Raw genomic sequence first — 23250 nt, 5'->3', positions numbered from 1 at the left:
AAATGTTATAGGACATGCTCATTTACTGCTAGGCAGGACATACCCCAGATGTGCACACTGAAAAGAGAAATGTGACAAGGCGAGGCAGACCTAGAGCAAAGAAATGACCCTGGTGAGTCCTTACAAATAAGCTGTGCTTTTTTTCTCTGGCATCTGTTAAAACCAATAAGTTGAAAAGATGAACAAAGATTTTTCAATAAATAAGATTATCACTATTTTAAAAATTTGTTACGTGATGCTTTTTAAGAAGGAAATAAGTACTTATCACAGATTTTTATTTTGATATGATAATATATAAGTAAATGCAATAATAAATTTGCATCAGTAGTTATTGAAGGTTTACATAGTGTCTTATTATACTTTATAAATGTCTGTTATGAGTGTAAATAGTAAACTTACAAACGTTCCATGTTTTTAAACAATCCAAAGCAACAAGTGTTATATATATTTTTAATTGATTTACCTGACATATTTATATTAAAAGATAACACTGTTATCAGCACAGGCCATTTAACTTAAGCCTCGTAGTAACTGTATGAGTTGTGTATCATCTCCATTTCATCCGTAAAAATAGGGTTCAGAAAGGGTGAAGTCACTTAACAAGATCACACAGTTCTTAGGTAGAAGAGTTGGAGATCATATTACATCTGCCTCCAAAGATTATACTGTCCCCTGTAAGAAAGCCCCAAATCTAAACATGTTCACTACTGGCTATCCTGGAATATTTTAAGGCCTTTAAAAATCCTCCCATCATGGATATAACCAGTGAAAGAAAACTAAAATGAGATGTGGCTGCAAGTATGGGGCTGTCTCCTCCTCCTCCTTTCCCTCTCCTGACCCATTTTAATCACTTAGGATAAACACCTCTCCTCCCCCCACCTTTTAACATATTGTGGTGACAAATTAATTTAATCAGAAAGCTCTGGCAAAGTGTGAAATTTGTTGCAAGAATTTTTTCCCTTTTCTTGTACACATTATTAATCTAGGGCAAAAGAATCTTAGTTCAAGTCATGAACTGAACTGATATCGGAAAAAGAATTTATTGAATTTAGAACTCTGTCAATTGATATTCCATTGAATGTAATTCCTCTTTTATTTTCAACTTCAAATCAATAAAGTCTTTGGATTCTGAGGCTGTTCCATAATGTATTTTTGGATGGCAGAGTAGAGGGTGAGAAAATATTTCATTTAAGTGTTCCCAGAATAGCTGCAGAACGAATAATCTTTAATTCCTGCTCCTAAATTCTGTAAGAACCAATTGATTCTGAAATGACAAATGGTCAAGTTAACTATAAATTTTGTTTCTGTGTTAAGATTGTATTGTTTAAAGCTAGCCTATCAGAACTATTGGCATAATTAATTAATTTGCAACAACTGCCTTTATATAAAATTAATCATTTTTATTTAGGACTTGAAATAACTATCAGGCCTTGTTGTTTATGTTACAAAACCATTGGCTGTTGCTGCCCTTTACTGGTTTGCAATGGTACCACGAATCATAACTCGTGGTTAGTTGTCAACAGTGTGAAGATCTCCACGTGCCACGCATTATTCAAAATAACACATTATTTGTGAAGAGCAGCCAGGGAGCCATCTGAAATAACTTCTTGACCCCAGGGCTCACAGACGTAGTGCACTACTTACTATGTATTGTCATTTCTCCACTTGAAAGTAGGCTCATCAGAATTTCCCATTTGTTCTTTCAGTATTAACTTACATACCCAAGTGGTCATCTGTGCCCTCACTGTGGTCAGCAAGTAGAGATTTTCACATCACTCTAATACATGACATATAATTAAGAGATGAGAGTGAGGCGAACATTATAAATCATGATAAATATGTAACGGGCACCACGTCAAATGCATACTATAATACCGTCGAAAATATTTTCCACTCTTTCAAAACAATTTTTAAGAGCATTATCAGCAGGTAGTGGGGTTTTAATTTGTGATCTTTATGATAATGCTGCTTTGCAGTAGCTCTGCAGCTACGGATATTACTTTCTGGTTATTCAGACATTGTTCCTTCCTGGCTGCACACATGAACGATCCTTAGTGTTTCCCACAGCACCGAGTTTAACAAGTTTGGTAAAACTGAATTATGGGACAATCAAGCCTTCCAGTGTGACCCTGGTTGTGATGCTGTGGCTTCTAGGCTCTGTGGTGCTCAGGCTCAGCAGCTTGCTGGACCAGGCAGCATGTTCCAGTCTCTTGTTTCTCAGCATGTTCATAAAGATATGCAGCAAACCTGGGAATCCCATCCGAGTTTCCCTGGTTTGAATTCAGTGTGTTAACATGGAACAAATGACAGGGGTGTAATTGGTAGAGTTTGTAAACATGTGGTTATGTGACGTCCTAAGTGAGAAAACGAGGTTCTTTTTTACTAAAACAAATATCATTTCATGTGTATCCCATGCCTTTCCCAGCGGTACTCAAGATAATCCATCAAAGTCTTGAATTTAAAGTGTCTTTTCCATAAACATTTTTTTCTCTCTATTCGTATCTTTGGTGAGGATGTTGTAAAAAATGTTATTTTATCACATTGTATTCTTTTTTGAGGACCCTCAGGCAAAATGCTTGCCTATCATATTACAAAGAACAGTTATACTTTTCCTATATAACTAGTTTTTTTAAAATCTAATAGATACTATCAATTAAACTATAAGATCTTTTCTTTTTTATTGTCCATTAGTAAGCTTTGGGGAAAATGTGTGGTACCTAGACATTATGATGTGCATGTTCAGCCTTATTTTCCCTGCACTTTGTTTCTGCTCCCTTTTCGTGGTCATTTTTATGTATTCCTGTAAGTGGCCCAAAATCCTTCCTGAAATATGATGGCAGCAAAACTTAAAAAAAGAGGCAAAGGAGTTAAAAAAAAAAACAAAACCTTTCCAGAAAACTACAGAAATCAAATCTCCATACAAAAATCAATGATATTAATTAAAAAAAAATGATGACAATACTGACTGACATCATATGAAAAGGACTGTTCTCCATGTCCCCAGACTATATAATGTTTACCCCCAAAGGTTCAAAATTGCTTTATAGAGGGCTGTATGATACATAAAAGGTACAAATATGGTTAAGCTTCAAAGAGTTACATAAACATGAATTAATGTGATATGCTGTAAATTTCTGTCAGACTTTGAAAAAAAAAGTATCTTAAATCTCTAGCCATGCTGGTCTCTTCCAACATGCCAGGGAGGAGAAGAGCCTTTATACTAGCTGATTCCTCTTCCTGGAGCATTCTTCCCCCAAATATCTGTGGGACCAGCTCTCTTTCCTCCTTAAGTCTCTGCTCAGTGTCACCCTCTCTATGAGGTCCGAACTGACCACTGCATTTTGCACTGCAACTTGCCCTCAACACGCCACTCTCCATCCCTCAATACCCTGTTCTACTATTTCTTGCTTCCATATATTACTGTCTTTCAAACACAGTAGATAATTTACTTATTAATTATGTTTATATTTGTATATATGTGTATATATAATTGTTGTTTATATCCTTTGTCCTCCAACTAGAATGTTAAGTTCGTGAGTTCAGTCTTTGTTTTGTTGGCCACTGAATCCCAAGCTCTAGAACTATGCCCATATTACACACTCAATAAATATTTGGTTGAACAAAGGGAAAGTATGTGCATTTTGAACATATAAAGAAAAATGAAAATTTAAGGGTTTTATAGGACATTTCATTCTCATCTAATTTAAAAGGATTGTTTAGCTTAAAATTATTTTTATAAATAAATTCTGTCAGAAATCTCACCATTTCCTCACATATCAACTTTTTTTTTTCTTTCAACAACGACCATTTTAGTATAAATGATTGTTTACCTGGCTTCATTCATACAGTAGCTTCCCGTTTGCTCTCACTGCCTGTACTATCTCTGTACTTGGATTCAATATGAACAAAATTTCCAGGTAAATTAACTTTAAAAATATCACATTATTCATGAATTTCCCCTGCTCAGAGCTCCAATTGCTCCTTATTATCCTTTGGGTAAACTTCAAATTCTTCTCTGGGGAGTTCAAGGAGCATTAACCTTATATTCCATTGATCTAACTTTCCAAACTCACAGCTTCCTCCCTGAGACCGTAACTCTAATGACTCTGTTTCCCCACCATCTCCCGAAAACGGGTTGGCCTTCAGGCTCCGCTGCCTCTGCCCTTCCTCAGTCTCCTGACGAAATTCCCTCTGTCGTTTATCCATCCAGACCCCTTTGCTCCTTCCGCCTCCCTCAGTAAAACTCTCCTGATCTTTGAAGACCAATTGTATTCATTCTTTCAGTCAGTCTTAAAAATTCATATTTCAGTTTTTAACCTTATACTGTGTGATACTGTTATAAAACCCTTCAGTAAAAATTGTATCTTAAACATAGAAATTATAGCTTATATTTTTACATTTTCCAGTGTGTTTGGCACAGTGTTAGAAGCATGATAAATGGTCCAGAAATGCTTGTCTATTAAATAAATAAATATAGGAATTTATGCTGACATATTAACAATGGAAGGCTCAATACTATAATGTGGGAAGTAAATAACTAATATTTGCAGAGTGGTTTTTTTAACTAAATATCACATTTATTCTTCACAGTAATCCTATAAGATACTCAGCATTATTCCCATTATTCCCATTATTCCCATTTTTAGAGCTGAGGAAAGAGAGCTGAGGAAAGATTAAGCCAGTTCCCTAAGGTCATGCAACTGTTAAGCAATTTATTAAAGGACTTGAATTCTGATCTTTGAGGATTTGCCAATATATCATACTACATTTCATAGTGACTTTAACTTGAATACACAGAAAATACCTTCATCTATATCGATATCTATCTTTCTGTACACACACACGCTTGTATATAGTTTGACTGCTAAGTTTTTAATCTAAAATGTTTTGGAAGTTTTGACCTTTGTGGAAGTCTGATTGTGATAAGTCACCAGGGCATTTTGCACAGATATGTTAGCTATTGCTGCTAAAGAAAGCCCAATAATTACTGACTGATTTTGAAAAAAATTGAACCAGGATATGATAATCAAAACTTTTAATACCTCATGACTGAATCTTATGGTAGGTTTCAGAGGAATGGTGTTTACAAGTTGAGTAATTCACTTCTAGGAGAGATTTATGTCAGCTTATAGCTAATACATATGTTCCAGAAATTGGGTCTTAGTGACCATGGTTGCAAATTAACTGTATTATGTGGCAAATGCTTACTTTCTTCTTTTCTTAAAAATATGACTTCAAAGTCCTTGGCCTTCATTCTATCTAATCTTCCAGAGAATCAAACATATATCCCACTTAATTCTATTATATAAGAAATTTATGTACTACTTTTAGAAATCAGAGATCCTGTTCTGTTATCCAAGAATATGAAGAATATATTTATTTCTGTCTCAAGCTTTCATTTCAATTAATCTCAACCTCAAAGCAGACTCAAAATGCAAAAGCTGGAAGGGACCATTGGCTAGTTATTCTTAAAATTTATTATGCTTAAATAAGGATCATCTGTGGAAGTGCTGATTCAGGAACCTGGTTTTTAGCAAGCCCCCAAAGCCATTTTAAGGTAGGATGCCCATGAATCCCACCTTAAGAATTTAGACTCATTTAACTCAACTTCCTCATTTTACAGATTTGGTAGTTAAGGCCCAGAGAAGTGAAATGGCTTATGCAAACTCACACAGCAAGAAAGTGACTTAACAAGGTGTTAGTCTCCTGGTTCCTAGTCCAGTGCTACTTGCACTATATCTCATTAGATTTTCTGAAAAAACTTATTTGAAGGATCTAAACATATAATGGTTTTAAGCTAAACCTACATTTAGGGCAGTCTCAGATTTTCAGTTGCTGAAAGTCTGGAGTTCTGTTTTTCAATGCTTAAATGAGCTATGAGCATTCAGCTCTCATTGTCCAACAATCAGCTCCTAATATGAGGATAATTGCAACATCTTACCAGTAATATATATACCATGATATACAGTAAATGACAGTCTAGTTCTCTCTTTTTTGCCAACTCAGCCTTCAGACAAGTGGGGGCAGATACAGTTTCAGGGAAATAGCTGAGGAGAGAGGTAGTTTCCTAAGTCTCATTTTACATAGATAATCAAGAAAATTAAGGTTTATAAATGCAAAAGGCAATTGGAAATTTGTGGGGAGGGCAGGTAAAAACAAAACCAAATTATTCATTTTTCCTTATCTCTTAACTTTTTGGTCAAAAACAGCTAAAAAGCTTGATTAACGCCCATCTTCACCAAAAAAGAAAAAAAAATCTGAATTCTGCTTTGATTTAGAGAAGTGCTGGTTACTGTAAATATCAAGTTGTTACTGTTTTCTCCCATTATGCATAATGATTTCTAAATTTCTTGAATTTCTGCATCTTTTTCTATTTTGTTTTATTTTGTTCCCCCCCTCCTTTTTGACAAATAGTTATTCTCCAACAGAAGTTTGAAACACATTTATTTAGGATAGCAGAAATGCAAACCATGGTGGAATGGTTGGGGACTTTCATCTAAGGCTTAATTGGTGTCTATAATTACTAATACTCAACTCTTCATTATACATGTGTGGCTTATCCCTGGTTAAACGTTTGAACTTTCAGTTTCTCGGTCACCAGTCTGCTCTGCAGCCACTTTCTCCTGCTGTCTGTGCTTACTCGGGGAAATCCAACTAATTTTAATACCAATCTAAGTGTAAAACTTCATTGCGAAGGTCTGTCTCTTGCCAAAGTAAGACATATAATGTATTCAAAAGCAAATAAAGAAGTTTTAAAATTGTTTGCTATTTTAGATTACTCTTCTCTTAACTCAGATTACTTAGAACTGAATGGGTAGTGTCTGATCCTGTGAGGTTGAGACACAAAGCTGCCATTTTTGTAGGTCAATTATGGTAAATTTTTAGCATATTCGTAAGTCTCAACCTCAATAACATAAGATACTTCCTTTCTCTTGATTTTTCTCTTCCATTGCTCTCAATTGTTACAGATTTTCCATGTCGAAAGCTCAGAAGCATTCACCACAAAGGCCATCCATGAGCTGCAGTCATACCAAACTACTTGGAAGTGCGGGAGTATGCCCTATCGCGTTAGGCCTCCTGACTCTGTTCCTCCTGCTTCCTAGTCAGAAGGCCCTTTGCCCCTTTGCTGGATGAATATATACTCATCTTTTGAGATGTAGGTCATATGCCACATCATCAGCTTTTCCCAGCATTCACTGAGGAGAATCAGACATTGTTTCCTTTGGGGTTCACCTGCTCTCTGTGGGTTTTGATCTCAGCTCCTGCAGCAGCGTTACTTTGGTTGTTTACAAGTCTGTCTTCTCTAACACACTGTAAACTCTGTGAGGGACTGCCTTATTCATCGTGTTATTGCTAATGTCCCTAGGACACAGCAGGTGTTAAATTCATGTTTGAGAATGAGGAAAGGGGAACAAGAAATAATTTCTATGACATCAAAGGAATCTTGCAGTTGTGTTATTTTCCATGAGAGCTCCAAGTTTGGAGAACTGACAAACAAGTTCCTTCCTGGCTTATTGAAATAAGAGAATTCATAATGCTTCTGATTTCATTCTTCTCCATTACAAATTGAAGTAGGATTTAAGACAATTAGGCATTTTCTGCAGGAGAGGGAGCCTTCTTGCCAACGGCGGTGGCAGCCCACTGGGAAGTAAAGGCCACTTGGCACAAATCCGTCTTATTTACTAGAAGCCAACCCAGCTTATCTCTACTGCCTCCATTCAGCATAGAAGCTAAAGGATGGAAGCCATAGAGCTGATAAAAACAGCAGTCAGGGCAATCATTTCAGAACAGTAAACCTGAAATTAAACTCAGAAGCAGGAAGACAAGAAAAGCAAGGAGAAACGTTTAGGTAGAATATAGCTCAAGCCAGTGGCACCCTGTGACCTTAGATTTCTCTTCTGTTTCTGCTGTTTTTCTATTCATGGACTGCCTTTCATCATGGATATTCTTATTGCATTTGTTCACCGAATTTTAGCTCAACCCTTATCGTATCCTGCCGCACATTTATATGATGGTACAAGAACCTCTTGCAGAGGCTGTTAAACCACCGAGGCTGCATTTTATTGTAGTTTGGGGACATGGTCTAGATCTTGGAAGAGATTTTGGAAGCCCTGTATCATCTTCTTGATTGTGTGCATCTTTGCCCCATTTGGGGCACACAAGGAATCTCCAGACTTGACCTTTGCTATTGCATTTTTCTTACACAATCTCTAGTATAATATGAAAGATGCACATTACAGTTGGTATAACTCTTGTTTTCCCAGCATGACAGTGCATACTCTGACTGGGGATTTTGTATTACCTCTAGCATCCAGTATAGTTCCTGGCAGGTGGTGTGGGTTCCATTAATATTTACTGAATTGAAGAGAAGAACCATCAGGAAAGAACTGATGGAGAGATCTCTAATTTAGGCAAGCAGTGTTCATCTTCCTTCATATATTTTCCTTCTCTGTTTGAAAGGTGGCTGATTTTGTTTTTGGAGAGTAATTGAAAACATAAAAAATTACATTTGAGGAAATTGACACAGCTGTTAACTTTCGAGACTGAACTTTTCCAGCCAACACACTAGATTACATATGAGATCTCGTTTTCTCATGGACTAAGTTAATGATCTTAGACAAACTAAGGACAAGAAAACACAAGTTCTTAGAAGCTTGCTAAGTTTTTCAGACCACAGCATTATCCAAACCCACTGCTGGGATGACTCTTTCTGTTGCTTCAGAAAAAAAGATAAACTGTTAAACAAATAACCCAAAACAGGTATAAAAAGGCTCAGGATGCCACGACTGACAGACTTTACTGGTTGGATAAAAACATCTAGGGTCACAATGCTCCAAAAGCATAAAAATTAAGAAGTGATTTTTATTGACTTCTTATGGGTGAGAGAGATTAAGCAAAATAAAGAAAACTATTCATGGGTCATAAAGTTGGAATAGAAAAAGACATGAAATCTGTATTTGACTAAAAAAAGTTAATCTTTTAGGTTCACATGCTTTCACTTGAAGAAAATACCAAAACTCACATTTTGTTAATTTTTATGTTGTCTTAACCAAAGCAGCTAATTTTATTATTTTCAAACTATTTCACACAGTAAAATATATTAGAAACCACATGAGTGCTAAAGGTCACATCCTCTGCACAGTCACTATCAGTGGCTTATACAATCTGCTATTCTTCATGTTCTAGAATCAGTAACATAGTCAATATGTGTATTTTCTTATATTAAACAATATGCCCTTTGGTCTGCTATCAGTCCTTGGAAGAACTAAAAGAGATTGTTGATATACCTATGTTGGACATGCTTGATACTTGGATAATTTGGGCTTGTAAACTTTAAGTTTCAAGGTAAGTGTACTTGGTGGACCTACAACAGCAGGAAAATGCCAGTATAGTCAGTGACAGAGTCCAGGCCAGATGTCAAGAACTTGCAAGAGGTTTAAATGTCAAAATATTTAAGCATTAAAAAATCCTGTTAAGTAAGGAATGTCAAAACCTGTCAAAACTACACTGCTAATGGCTCTGTAATAAAGTATGTCTCTGAGCACAGAGTGGAGACAAGAAAGAGCTAAAGGTTTTACAACTACTGGGAACCATGTTTCTACTGGGGCACAAGTAGCAGTTATAAAAAATATCTATCACATTGTATACAGTTGGTCCAATAGGACTTGTCCCTGATTTGAATATTTCACACATCTAAGTCTTAGTTTAATACAGTGAAAATTAGCTCCTGTTACCAAGGAGGTTATAACTGAATCCTGGGAATGGGTAAAAATTATTTGCATCTGCAAATACCTATTTATGTCAAGTACCTTAATCATATTTGTAAGAAGACACATATCTTTTTGGACCAGATATTATGCAAATATGCTACCATTACCAGTTTGGCATATTGACGTCACACGTATTTAAACAACCCTGCCAAATCTCTAAAAAGAAGATTTTTAGAGAAGCTAATAACCTAGAAAAATGAACAATAGAGACCTAAGAGAATTACAAATAGATGAAAATCTAAGTTAAAGAAGAATGAGGAATGTGTGGAAACCAGACAGAGATCTGAAGCCAGAACTGAAAGATCAAACAATTCTTCTCTAAAAGGAGAGAGAAATAGAGTTGAAAGTTTAGATAAAAACAGAAAAATCATTCTTTCCAAAGAAAGTTAAATATATATATGTAGAGAAAGCAAAGGATGATAAAAAAAAAGTAAGTATGCCCTAAATTATTTTCCCTGATGCCAAGAAAATATCTAAAGCAGATTTTTGATTGCTGTGTATTATGTAAACAAATGTGCAAGGTATGTTTAGGAAAGCTGGTTTAATATATAAATTCATGGGTTCTCAGTCTGAGGAAGTACATCAGATCCATCCAAAGTGCTTTTTTAGAGAAAAAGTCCTTCCCACCTATCCCCACTAGAAGAGGGATCATGACCTGGATGAGAAGTTTTAAAATTGAAAGTCTCCTTGGGGATTCAAATTTCCTTCTCAGAGTTTAGATCCACTTGTTTGGTTGGTGATTTACTGAGTCTGTGGAAAGATGGGAATAGATGTATGAGGGAAAATTTGCCTCTGGAAGACTCCCACTCTTGGAGTGGGAGAAGCTGCTTAACTGGAGAGGGTCTCTATTCACATATTGGACTCATTTGGGAACGGTGTCTCATCCTAGTGAAAGGGACTCTGGGAGAGAGGGAAGGTGTGGCACAGGGAGAGAGGGCAGGAGGGTAGTTCTGATAGTACAAAGATCTTGGTATATCTATCCCAGAAAGGAATACCCTAATCTCTGCACAGAGATTTATTTTCCTTTGCTTTTTAATGGAGAAAGACCTAAAAAAATCAGACAAAGCTGAGCGTGAGAAGTCAGAAGGAGTTTTCCTGGCTTGAGAGATGAGAGCAGGAGGAAGAGGTAAGGATGAGCGCTATTTCTATCTCAGCATTCAGGCCAGGATGCCAGTGAGAAGCGAGAGGGCTGCTGTGGGTGTTGCTTCCCCGATCCTTCTGGCTCCCCAGAGGGCGCCAGGCTCTGGGAGCCTGTGAAAGGAGGGTTAGATGGTGAGCGGCACCTCCCTGCAATGGGTATATTTTGACCCTGGAGGAGGATGGGCAAAGACTGGGTGAAGAGCAAGGAATGGCCACTGTCTAAGAATGTCTTTGAGGAGTTTACTCCTCAGGTGACTCCTTTTTGCAGTGACAGTGGTTGAGAATAGAGGTGGGGAGAAGGAAAGAGAAGAAATCACAGATTCCTGCGCTGGAGGGAGTCAAGGGAGAGAGGATTTATCCTGGCTTCTCAGGTGTTGGAGGGTCTGGAGTGGGAGTGCCTGGAATCCCTGCCTCCTTCCCAGCTGCTTAGGGCCAAGGAGGATCTGATTATAGGCTCAATTCAACAGTCTTCTCCCCTGTGTCCCCTTCTGTCACCACATCACCAGTCATGGCGGAAAAATTAAAAAAAAAGACTCCTCTGCTCTTAGCTCTGTGCCTCCACTGTGGGACATGCAGTGAGTGACCAAGTGTTCACAGTTGCCCATTTCTTACCCACCGCTTTGTCTTTACCAGACTTAAGTTCTGCTTCTCTCCTCCTGGAGGGACCCTTAATGTGTACCCCAATCTGAGCAAACACTAAAATGCAGAACACGTTTCCTTGTCAGCTTATCCCCCAGATCAGTGGGCCACAGAGACACATTTCTTATCAAACCAGCAGTTCAAGCCATGGGTTTACTCCCTCTCATCTGCCCAACTTTCCCTCACCGTTTATGCCCTTGAACACGCAAAAAGGTCTTTCTGCTTGATTTTGAGATGCTTGCAAATTTGTGAGATTTCTCTATTGCAATAGTCTTTCTTTTTAATTAAAGTCTCTCCCTGTCTAAGTATCTAAGTCTGAATTTTTCTTTTCCCTTGACGTTGGTGTGTAGCTAAGAGTGATCTCCGGTAAGTCTGAGCCCCCACTGGTGGGGCGGGGGCAATTGTCTTTCTCTTCAGTAAGTCGAGGGGGCCTGAAAAGCACAGCTCGCTCTCTCTCTCCAACTTCAACTTTTGAAAGGAGAATGAATTTCTAAATTAGGAGTTTCGAGGCTTGCGCTGTAGGGGCCGCTGGCTAGGCAAGGGAACTGTTGGTTGAAAAACACTGTTGCGATCTGCTAGGAGCGAGGGGTGTGCTTAAGAACGGTTTTCGAGAAGAGAGCCAAGAGTGAGGGATGGGACGGGCGAGGGCATGAGTGAAAGGTACGCGACGAATTACTAGAAAACCGCGCTTGGTGGGCGAGCTGAGGGTGGGGGAGGTGAGTGGTGGTCGCAGAGTCTCGGCACCCCGAGGTCGCAGAGTGGCAGCAGCAGCGGTTGGAGCAGCAGCAGTAAGCAGGACGGAGTTAGGACCGCTCGGAGCGTCCAGGTCTCGAGGTAGTATAAGGTTTGCAATCCTTTCACTTGCTGGCAGTTGCAGAAGATCTGCTTTTAAGTGAAACGTACATGCCACCCTTCCGAGGGCTGCAGCTTTCCCCAGCTTGCTTCTTTCTTTCTTCGGCCCTCGCGCTCACTCTTTAATTCGTACGCGCCACTAAGTTTGCAGAGAGCCCGCTGCCGGCTCGGAGTCGGGTCCGGCCAGGCGCCGCGGGCGGGGGCGGGGAGCCTGGGAACCGCAATCCAGAAGCATCGTGGGCCATGTATATTTCATCAACTGGACTTTGGGTGCGTCGCGTCTCGCAGCCATCAGCGCTATGTGCAGTGACATTTCTGACTTGAGTGGAGGAATGCGCGAAGAAAGCCCGGGCGAAATTGGTACTGGAGGATCTTCTTGGCGCCAATGCTAATTGTCCTGATTTATGTCCCTTCTGACTAAGCTCAACGTCTTCATCCGAAATAAAATGAAAGCTGTGCCAAGCGGGGTAGAACCTCCAGGCTGCTGGTTCTGATCCCCGGGAATCAGGAAATCGTCCTGCAGCTTAAAAATTGGAAAAAATAAAGGGGGGGGGATTGAGAAAAAATAGAAATAGGGGGAAAAAACACCTCAGTAAAAGTTTAAGGCGAGAAGTGGCAGAGGCAGTGGCGCGAGGAGGCGCGGAGGAGAGTCGGCAAGCGGTGGACTGGGCTGGCAAGACCTCCCGAAGGCTGAGATTTCGTTATTAATATCACTATATTTTTGGAGGGAGAGGCACCTTTCTCATCCTCTCTTCCTCTCCGCCCACCTCTGTTCCCTCCCCCTCATCTACCTGTCAAAGTCACTGATCTTTTGCATTTCGGAAGAGGACGTCAACGGGAAGGAATTCCCCCTCTCGGCCAGGGCTCCGAGAGGGGGCGACGCGCAGGAGGCTCCCCCCGAGGGCCAAAGGCGAAGGTAATTAAGCGGCAGGGAGTGGCGGGCGGCGCGGGGCTCTGGGTCCGCGGGGTCCTCTCCCGCCGCGGCCCGGGCGCAGCCCGGACTTCGGGGTGCGACGGCGGGGCGGCGGCGCCCGGGTCCACACCCCCAGCTCTCTCGCTCCACCCCGCGCCCCGAGGAAGCTCGGCGGGAACAGCCTCCGCGCGCCCAGCGCCGCCCAGGGCTCCGCCGCTGCGGCCGCCGCCCGAGGCGCACCAGGCTGGGCTGGGCTCCCGCCCGGCTCCCGGCGAACGAGCCCCACGGTGAGTGCCGCCGGCTTCCCCCTCCCTTCGACCCGAGCGTCCCGCCTTTGCCCCTCTCCCCCACCCCCGGGCTCCCTCTCTCCCTCCCCCCGACACCCCCCTCCTCTGCGCAATCCACAGGCGGGAGGGAAGGCTCCGGGTGGGCGAGGAACTTTGTGAAGCGCCTTGAGGAGGCAGCGCGCGGAGCCTCTGCGAGCACACACCCCGCACACTCACACCCACGCACAAGTCTTCCTGGTGTGCGCCCCGGGCAGGTTGTGTGTCCGTGCTGTACTCAGTGCCTGGGTCGGTGCCTCCATCGACGGACTTACAGACACACACAGCTCCCTCTCCCTCTCTCTCTCTCTCTCACACACACACGCGCACACACACACACCTGACCACACACAACGCACTGGTGGGTTCTTTTTTTCTTTCTTTCCTTTCCTTTTTTTTTTTTTTTCTTTTTTCCCTCTTTCATTTGCCAATTGTCCTTGCTTGGGGTAAAAACTTGCCCTCTTGCCGGCCCTGTAGGGTTGGTGGTCACACTGAGCTTTTGAAGTTCCTTTCTTTTAATCTCTTTTATTAATGTGAGATTAAGCATTACTATCCCATGTTGTGCAGCTAGGGAGAAAGGAAAAGTGATAGACGAAAGACGGTGTAGGAACGCTGTTTGGAATATTTTCTCAGATTCTTTACTGGCATTGCATTAATCGGTTGATGGATTTTGCTAGAGACATTGAATTGCCCTCCTGTATGGATCTGTAGGTATCTATATATAATACAAATAATACTGAATATTATTGGGCCCAAAATAACCAATTAAGTGAATCATACACAGGAACTTAGATAAAAAAAGAAACTGCGCCCTCTGCTGTTTATTTTAGTAACCTCACTCGGGGACTTTTCTTTCTCCCTTTTTTTTTCCTTTTCCTTTTCTTTTCTTTCTTTTTTTTTTTCTCCCCGCCCCCCCCCCCCCCCGAAATCCACTTAAGAGACTGTCATTTTACAGGGCAAGGCAGAAAAATTCCTAGCAGGCATTTTAAGCAACGTTATTTGGAAAAGTTGGAGGTTGCATTTCCATCCTCGCTTTGGGTATAGATTTCCAGAGAGTTGAGGCTTTTGTTTCCCGCTTCCTCCCCCATTCTTCCCAGGGAATGCTAATGGAGCCACTTGTTATCATAACAGTTTGTCAATCTTTGGAATGGAAAATTCTGAGTAAGATTCAGAAATCCACTAAACATATGGCGTATCTGGCAGTAGATTTGCTCTAGAAATAAGGCCCTATTTTATGACTGAAAATACTAAAAGTTTTCTTATCTTACAGAATTGGGGGAAAAAAACCAGAAAAATCTTCCAACAAAGTCATTTGTTCAGATATACTTAATGGTTAAGTTCATTAGAAAAAGTTTTCCAGAAATTCTCTTCTTGGAGTAGGGGCAAGGTTTCTCTGATTTGTCTAGTCCTTGAGAGAAGAGCATCTCTAACCTTTGGGGAATTAACAACCCCAGGTTTCATTAACTATTTTGAACTGTTACTTTGAATGCCTTACTGCTCCCCTCCCACCCTTGATCTTTAGCGAAGGAATATCAGCTCAATAACTGTCCAAGTTTCTTTTGGAAGATAAGTAACTTTCAGTTCTTCCTTGAGACAAAATTTGGATCTTTGCATGTACATCAGCCTGCAAAGAAAAAAATGCCTCAGTGTTTCACACGGAAGGTTGTCCCAGCTTATATACATAAGGGATATATTTCCTTCTTATTTCTGGATGCCATGAAATGAGGTCTCTTTCACCACTAAAAACCAACATGAGTGGATTCAAAATTCCATATAGTTGGCTATTAACTTGGTGATACTTCCCACTGTGAAATTTAAAATGGTAGCCTTCACATTTTGTAAGAAAACAGTTTATTTTATACGCATATAAAGCTGTTTTTCCTACTGAGATTTTTGTTTTGTCGGCTTTCACTGGGCATGTGTGTTAAAATGATTCAGGTTAGCTTTTTAAGGAGAAGGCTAATGTATTTTGCAGTTTCTTTTTGTATATGTGTAAGTGGTGCATATACCTGTCTTTGACTCCATTAATATTCTGGAAAAAATCAAATAATAGTGTTAAAAAATTAAGCCATTACACAATTAGTTGATATGTCTTCTTACTGTTGTAAAGATTTAGAGAGAGAATTTTAGAGTTACAAAAGCAATAAGTCACTTGGAAAGAAACAAAATTTCATACAAAGCAGAAAATCAATTATATGTTGACAGAAAAAAATGTGTGTGTATGAATTATATTATATGTCAGTAAGAGATTTAGCATACTTTAAAAAATAATTTTATCTTCAGAATCCAAAGTTTTGTTTTAAAACTTCAAGTGGGTGTAGATTTTCTCAAATGTGTATTTGAAACCTTGGATTTCTGAACTTCCCTACCTGACAATGAAAGATTTGTTATTCTCTATTAATGAAACAGCATATTTATTCTAGGCTGAACTGATTCTGAAATGATTTTATGTATTATCCCATCCTCAAACATCCTCCCAAATATATGCTATCTAATTTCCCTAATCAATCTTCTCTAGGTGAAAGGAAATATTTCAAATACTAAGGTGTGCTGTTTGGTTTTATTAAGAATCTTGTGATAGGCAGTTGCTCTTAAGACTCAAATCAAGTATGAGTAGAATATGCCAATAATATTGCAGGCCATGTTAAATTCATTATATTTTGAGAGACAGTTAACAAAAGGGTAGAAGCAAATGTCTCCCATTAGGATGACTAGAAAATGCTTTCTTCATAACAAGTAAAGAAATGCAAAGAGCGTTCAATATATATTAAATATCTCCTCTAGTCGATTTTATGATGACAGTGTTGGAAGCTGCTAATTTTGATAGGTTATGGAGTTTGGATATGTCTTTATCTGCTTATATAACTCACTCAATGGAATGTGATTATAGTCAGTGTTCTTTTTGTTCTTTCCCATTCAGAAACATGCGTAATTATTAAATTCTTAATGTCTATGAGGAATGAGTCAATAGCTGCCGATTGCAGGTGCCCCTGAAGAGCTGACTGTTTATGGAATAAATAGCCTACTACCACGCCCCGCCCCCACCTCCTAGTGAGATTATTTAATAAAATGAATGCCCAGAGCCAGCTAGGGTTAGTGGCTTTACTGTCAATACTTTCCTCTCAGTTGATGAAGTTGGCAGTTGTTTTGGAATATAATTATCTATAATTTTGATCATTATTAATTCCGTGTAGTAGTTGGGAGGTTTCTTTTCTGATGAGGGAAAGGACCTGTGAAATAATGTCAGCAAAGTTAACCCAAGGTGGCAAGGAATTAGCTCCAGAATCCTGGAAAAACATGCTCCTTGTACACGAAGCCATTTTATACAGCCCATTTTAGTCCAGATCAATGACATCTATCCACTTGAGAGCATGGCATAATTTTATATTTTCACATTGGCTTCACAAGTGTGTACACCAGTGAGCAGTCTGTGGAGTACTCATAGCATATTAGTGGGTATTTTTATTGAAGAGGACTTCCCAGTACTTGGGTGCGCAGGTAGAGATGGTGGCACTACCAGATTACGGTGAGTTCTCAAGGTTCCCCGAGTAAAGAACTAGAACTGGGGCTGCCCAGGGCTCTTCTGAAGCTGCTCACATTTAGGTGAAATGAACAACTGAGACAAATTCGAAGTCCACATTACTTGGCAGTGAGTTCAGTTATGGGCAAGAAGGGATGGGTTTAGTATATTAAATCCCCAAGTATGTCATATACTGTCCTCATATCGGTTTGCCTGGCTATTTGCTGTGATGACCTAGCTTTTAAGAAGCTATTGAAGATTTTAACCTGGTTGAAATCATAACCAGGTGGGAACTGGTGCTATTAGGTAACAGAGGTTAAGGGGTAAATAATATTCTATTTTTAAATCATTTAATTTTCCTTGAAAACTTCATAATTATACTTCAGTAGAAAATTCCTGATTTAGACAGAGGCTTCTTTTCTATTGTGTGTTATGGAAGTTCATTGATTCAATTTTTTACTGATTTTAAATTGAGAGAATTTTCTTTGAAGTGTATGTGGCATTGAAAAGTAAGGAGATCCTGATGTGAAGGATGCATTCTAAGTGATGCTACAAACATAAAAATTGGAGTGAAATCAAATAATTATGTTAAAGAACAGCTTAATGACCCTCTGTTCCTGATCTGTGATATGCCGTGGTCAATATCTTTTTCTGTGTCAATGGGAGCTCATTAAATGTAAATTCTGCAGACTAACTGAGCCATGCCATATTAGTGCTTGCCAAAGCTTGACATTTTTAATACATTAATAATATGTCTGTAATGTAATGGAAAACTATTAATCACAACTGGTTATGTGCCAGAAATTTAAGCTATAATTGGCTGCTTCTTGTCAAGAATGTCTGTCGCGCAGTCCTGCAACTGCCTAATATTCAAATGTCTTGCACTCCTCTGCATTTTTCCTTGTCAGTTTTCTAAATCTGATCAATGATGTAGTCCATAATTTTGTGTAATGACCATCATTATAATTCTGGTGTACTTTAATGAGAATTCGTTACATTGGGATCGCTGTTGTGTCAGGAAATAATAACAGGTTCCCATACATTTCCTTAGTGTCCAAATTTTTAACACACACATATAGGGCCATCCTTTATTTTGTGAATCAGGTAAGGCGAAATGTGGATGAAGGCAGTGGCCAAGAATAAATGGATTGAGGGACAACATTTATTGGTTAAAAAATATAATTAATCTTAGGGAGAATTCAAGTATATACTTAAGGTAATATTTTTAAAAAAATATTAAAAATTAGTTTGTAGTGCTCACTCAGTTCAAACTCAAAGCATTTCATTCTAGGTCTTCAACATTGTATGTTTCTTGATAAATAAGTTGCTGTGTATTTGAAACTAAGAATTGAAGCTGACAGTTTCTGGTGCGGTAGACTTTACACTGCTTCAGCTATAAAGCCCACCTCCTCACCACCCTGTAGAAGTGTTTGTTCTTGTTTTAGCAAAGTAGTAAATGCATTTGAAAAATGCACCTAGAAAATGTAAATTTGTATTATTTGAATATCCTTTCAGATTATTAATTGTCAGAATGTTGGATATTTCTGAAAATACCAACTTAAAATTACTAATGAATCTGAAAAAAGCAGAAGGCAGTCGTAGCCACAATACATGCTTCTCTGTGATTTTCTTCTTTTTAGTTTAAGATTTCAAAATGTACTCAACACAATATAGTCTTTATGTTACAAGGAAGAGGCAGATTTAAATCTGTAGTTTATACATGTTTAGACAAACTGCTAATTATTGCTTCATAGGAACTCAAATATTCAACACTTTTCCTAATAGAAAATATCACAAATTGCAGCAGTATGATAACATTTTATGAATTGAATATAATGAAAATTGCACTTGCATCCATAAAGCAATTATTATAAATTGCTTTGCTATGGAAACACAATTCAACCATCTGTTGGCATTTCATAGTCTCTGTGGCTTAGTTCATTTTAAGATGGTGCATTATTTAAATATAGTGAATTCCTTTTATAAGATTGTTTGAGGATAGTGAACTTCCATATTTAAACTGCTTAGTGTGAACTGAAGGGTCTATAATGGTATTTCCTAAAACTGTAGGCGTTTTTGTCCTTCTGCATTTAAAAAAATAGTTAAAAATTATTTGGACTATGACAATAAGAACCAACTAGTTAAGCAAATATACTTTTCTTACACCTGGATTTCAAACATTATTGTTTGTTTAGATTTGAACAGATTTCTAGGGGGGAAAGTTGCCAGTTAAACTCTCCAATGACTTGTACCCATACTTACGTAGGCTGCTATAAGTTAACCCAAAAGTACTTTTAAACAGTAATTTTTATTTTCTCTTGGAATTAGTGCCATGTTATTCTGCTTCATGGCCTGTTAACTCACCCTCAGCTATTTTTATATGTGCATTTTAAATTGTGCGTTTTACTACAGAGCTTTTAGTTTTAAAGCAGTGTATAATATTCGCCTTTGGGACAAATTCTCTTCTTCTGTTGCAGAAAGTAACTGCAAATGCAGATGTAATGGCTATAAAAAGATGTAAGAAAATAGAAGATTCTTATGAAAGGAAAATTTGCTCCTTTGGTTTTATTTTTGAGGTTTTTTTTTTTTTTTTTTCAGAGAGGCAAGTTATCTTTATCACTAAATGCAACTAAACAAAAGATGTGAAATTCTTCCAATATAATGAACAAGTCCAGAGGGACAGGCTCATGCCAACAATGCCAGTTTTCACTCCAGCTAACAACGGCTAAGAAATGCACAAGGAATTTGAAGATTTTTAGGGTCTCTTTGCTAAGAGACAAAAGGCACTCCAGTAGTTGTCACTTCTTTGTCATTGTTATAAAAGCGCTTATTTTTCCTCCATTGTTCTCCAGGAGGATTTTCTCGCACTGCGATGTATGAGAAATGTTTAAATCTAGCTGCTTGCTCTCAGTTTTGTCAAGATGGAAATATAATTTTTGAAGCGAAAACCTGTAACTCACCTGGAACACACACATCTGTCTTTGTTATGGAAGAGTTAAATCCTTCATATCGAAATTCTCTCCAATATGAATGATTTCTGTGGTTTGCTCATCCTAGCAAAGCAGCTGAGTGAAGGTTATCCATATTACACCAATTTGCTTTATATTGCATCAAACCTCCCAGATGTCAACATATCGTATATTTTGTAACGCATTGATTCTGGGACAATAACTCTTATTCTTATTGTTTCTAAAAAGGTGTTGCTGCCAGAAGAAAAGAATGATTGATGGGAAGCAGACACTGGGGCACAGACGCTCATCCTTTTGCTTCGGATACTGATACCTCAGTGCATCTGAGCATCGCTTGTGAGCGATCAGCATCGAGGATCACCCAGGGTATCGGATGTACACCAGGAGAGCCATCACTTTGCTAAATCATTATCTGCTACTGGACATCTTTTACAAAAACCAAACTAGGCCCAAGTGTAATAGATACGTTCTGGGACAATGAAAAAGCTGCAAGTCATTAATGCCTAACGCACAAGTATGCTAGGCTTCTGCCAAAGTCCTCAGTATCCCTGAACACGCGCAATATCCAAACCGTCCACTTTTAGTTTCGGAATCTACTTTGAGATCTCATCTTCTTCCTTTTTTTTTTTTAAATATACAGACCTACCTACGAATAGACATACATGCATATGTAAAGTAGACTGATACCACAGAAAAGCAAACCCTGCTTTAGTTACCACGAAGACTGCCAAGAATTTAGAGATGTATTTGTCAAGATTCCTGTCCATTCATGCCCTTTGGGTTACAGTGTCCTCAGTGATGCAGCCCTACCCTTTGGTGTGGGGACATTATGATGTGTGTAAGACTCAGATTTACACAGAAGAAGGGAAAGTTTGGGATTACATGGCCTGTCAGCCGGAATCCACGGACATGACAAAATATCTGAAAGTGAAACTGGATCCTCCAGACATTACCTGCGGAGACCCTCCTGAGACATTCTGTGCAATGGTGAGACAACCTTTTTGAATAGAATATTTCATGTTAAGTGTAGGCATGTTGTATATGCATGAAATGTGGGGAGTGTAAAGACTCAACTGGGGCCATGAGATGAATCTGCAGGTGGCAGATTTGTGCTGACAGGCTAGCTTCATTCTCAGTGGAGGCCTGTGCTCCCTGGAATTGTAGTTTGCACAGTGTGATTGATGCACTGGAACTTAACCTCCACGTTCCTGCAAACCAAAGGTTTCTCCGAGACAAGCGCACTGTATGTAAATTATAACAGAACAAGTCCAACTGAATGTTAAATTTTAGATTGGAGATTGGAAATGTGACCAGGCCAAATATGATATGGTAAGGATAAAATCCATTGGTAAGCCAGCTTTAAAAACACAAAGGTTTCTTCATATGTATATTTAAAATAAGGCCAGCCCCTAGTTCCACAGTTCAAAGCTAGGGTAGGTATCATGATTTTCCTCATCAGGAAAGGGCTATGATTCACAATTTGGGGGCGGAGCAGGAGATAATTAGGTTTATTTATTTATTTAATAATTTTTTTTAATGGAGGTACTGGAGATTGAGCCCAGGACCTTGTGCATGCTAATGTGAAGCACTCATTCTGCCACTGAGCTATATGCTCCACCTTAGGAAAGCTCTATAATTTGGAAAATCTTGGTTAGGAGACCAGTGAGAGGAGAAACACAGAGGGAGATGGGACTAGACCCTCATGAGAAGCTTTTCCAGAAAAGTCTTATTTGATAATTTATGTAGCCTCTTATTTTCAAGGGTTGTGGTTTCCTGTAGAAAATGTTGGAATGTTGAAAATGTATTTGCTGTAAAGTAATGACATGGAGCCTACACATTTAAATGCTATCCTTTTGATAAGCCAAGTTAGAGAATTCATTGTTTTATAGAATATGTTTTATTTTCATATGTTTTATAGAATGTTCATATAGAAGTCTTTTTCTGGGCGGAGAAGTAAATGCTGTGAGGAAAGGTAACATTGTGGTGACACGTTGAATTTTTACTAAAGACATTGCTGAAAATATACCTGTAAGGTATTACTAAAGAGTTTGGTGATTAAAATGAGGTAGACCAGTATGCTAAAGAATTCAGCATGTCCATTTGGTTTATATTGCTTTTTTTTTCTAATATAGGTAGTCTTTATCTGATACAGGAACTGTGATCCTATTTTTTCTCCACATAACAGATATAATTGTATGGCAGATTTTAATAGTGTTTTTACCTGACTTTATTATCTTGAACCTGGCCTGGCATTTTCAGGATAGTGAAACTATTAATCAAAGTAGCATCTGTTCACAGTCCCCAGTGAGTTAAATTAGCATAAGATCATCTTAGACCTAGCACTGTGGAAAAGGCTTTGTAACAGGGAACAATTTTGAGCAATAAAGAGTGTTTTCACCTAAAAGCTAAAGGCTTGCCATTTTTCAGAAGTGCCTTTGGGGACTGGTTTGAATTATAGTCTAAACCTGATTTCGTGGAGAGTGAGAAAAAGAGCTTGGCTATTAGGTGTCACTATGACTAAAGTGCCCAGAAAGACTAAATATTTCAAAGAGAGGACCCGTCTCTCTGGGAAGCAGGTATGTGCTTTGCAAAGAAGTTGTCTTTTAGAACCCAGAGACTTCCAGAAGAGAAGTTTATTCAAACACATCAGGAAAACTATAATAAATCTATAAAGCAGCAGGGGCATTTTTTGGCTTTCTATAAGGTCTTTAATAATCCCTCATAAAAGGTCAAATTTAAGGCCTCATTGCAAATCTGAGATGAAATGGCTGTTCAGGTGACAGGTAGTGCATTTTCCACTCCTCAGCAGAGGATGAGTTCTGGGCCAACTCTTTGTATGACTAAGAACACTCTAACGCTACATATTGGTTTGCATGTACTTGTAGCAATATGACTCTTGTGGAATTGTTTAATAATTTACAGATCAGAGTAAAATAGCAAAGATCCTTTTGCAGTGTGCTGTTTGTACTTGCATAGGCCCTGTGTGGTGAATTTAATGTGTGATTTGAATGCTTTCCTGATCTCAGCCTCTGGCAAGAGATGCTTGCTCAGCACTGCTCCTGTCCATCATGTTGAAGGGTTTGCTTGGTGTCTTCAGCATGCCTCTCTCTCCCGTCATGAGTGG

The 23250-nt window shown here is 39.0% G+C and overlaps 1 protein-coding gene across 2 annotated transcripts in view; it reads left to right on the top strand.

The window, feature by feature from the left end:
- The window catches only part of NTNG1 (netrin G1), a 350074-nt gene that overhangs the window by 18291 nt on the left and 308533 nt on the right, over nt 1–23250 (top strand). For both annotated transcript variants that reach the window (XM_072968104.1, XM_031680370.2), the window contains exon 3: nt 20355–21113. In XM_072968104.1, the coding sequence (XP_072824205.1) occupies nt 20868–21113 (246 nt within the window). In that variant the 5' untranslated portion in view covers nt 20355–20867. The remainder of the gene's footprint in view (nt 1–20354; nt 21114–23250) is intronic.

Source organism: Vicugna pacos, chromosome 9, assembly GCF_048564905.1.
Source record: "Vicugna pacos chromosome 9, VicPac4, whole genome shotgun sequence".
NCBI classification, from domain to species: Eukaryota; Metazoa; Chordata; class Mammalia; order Artiodactyla; family Camelidae; genus Vicugna; species Vicugna pacos.
This window is presented reverse-complemented; position numbering and strand designations above follow the sequence as displayed.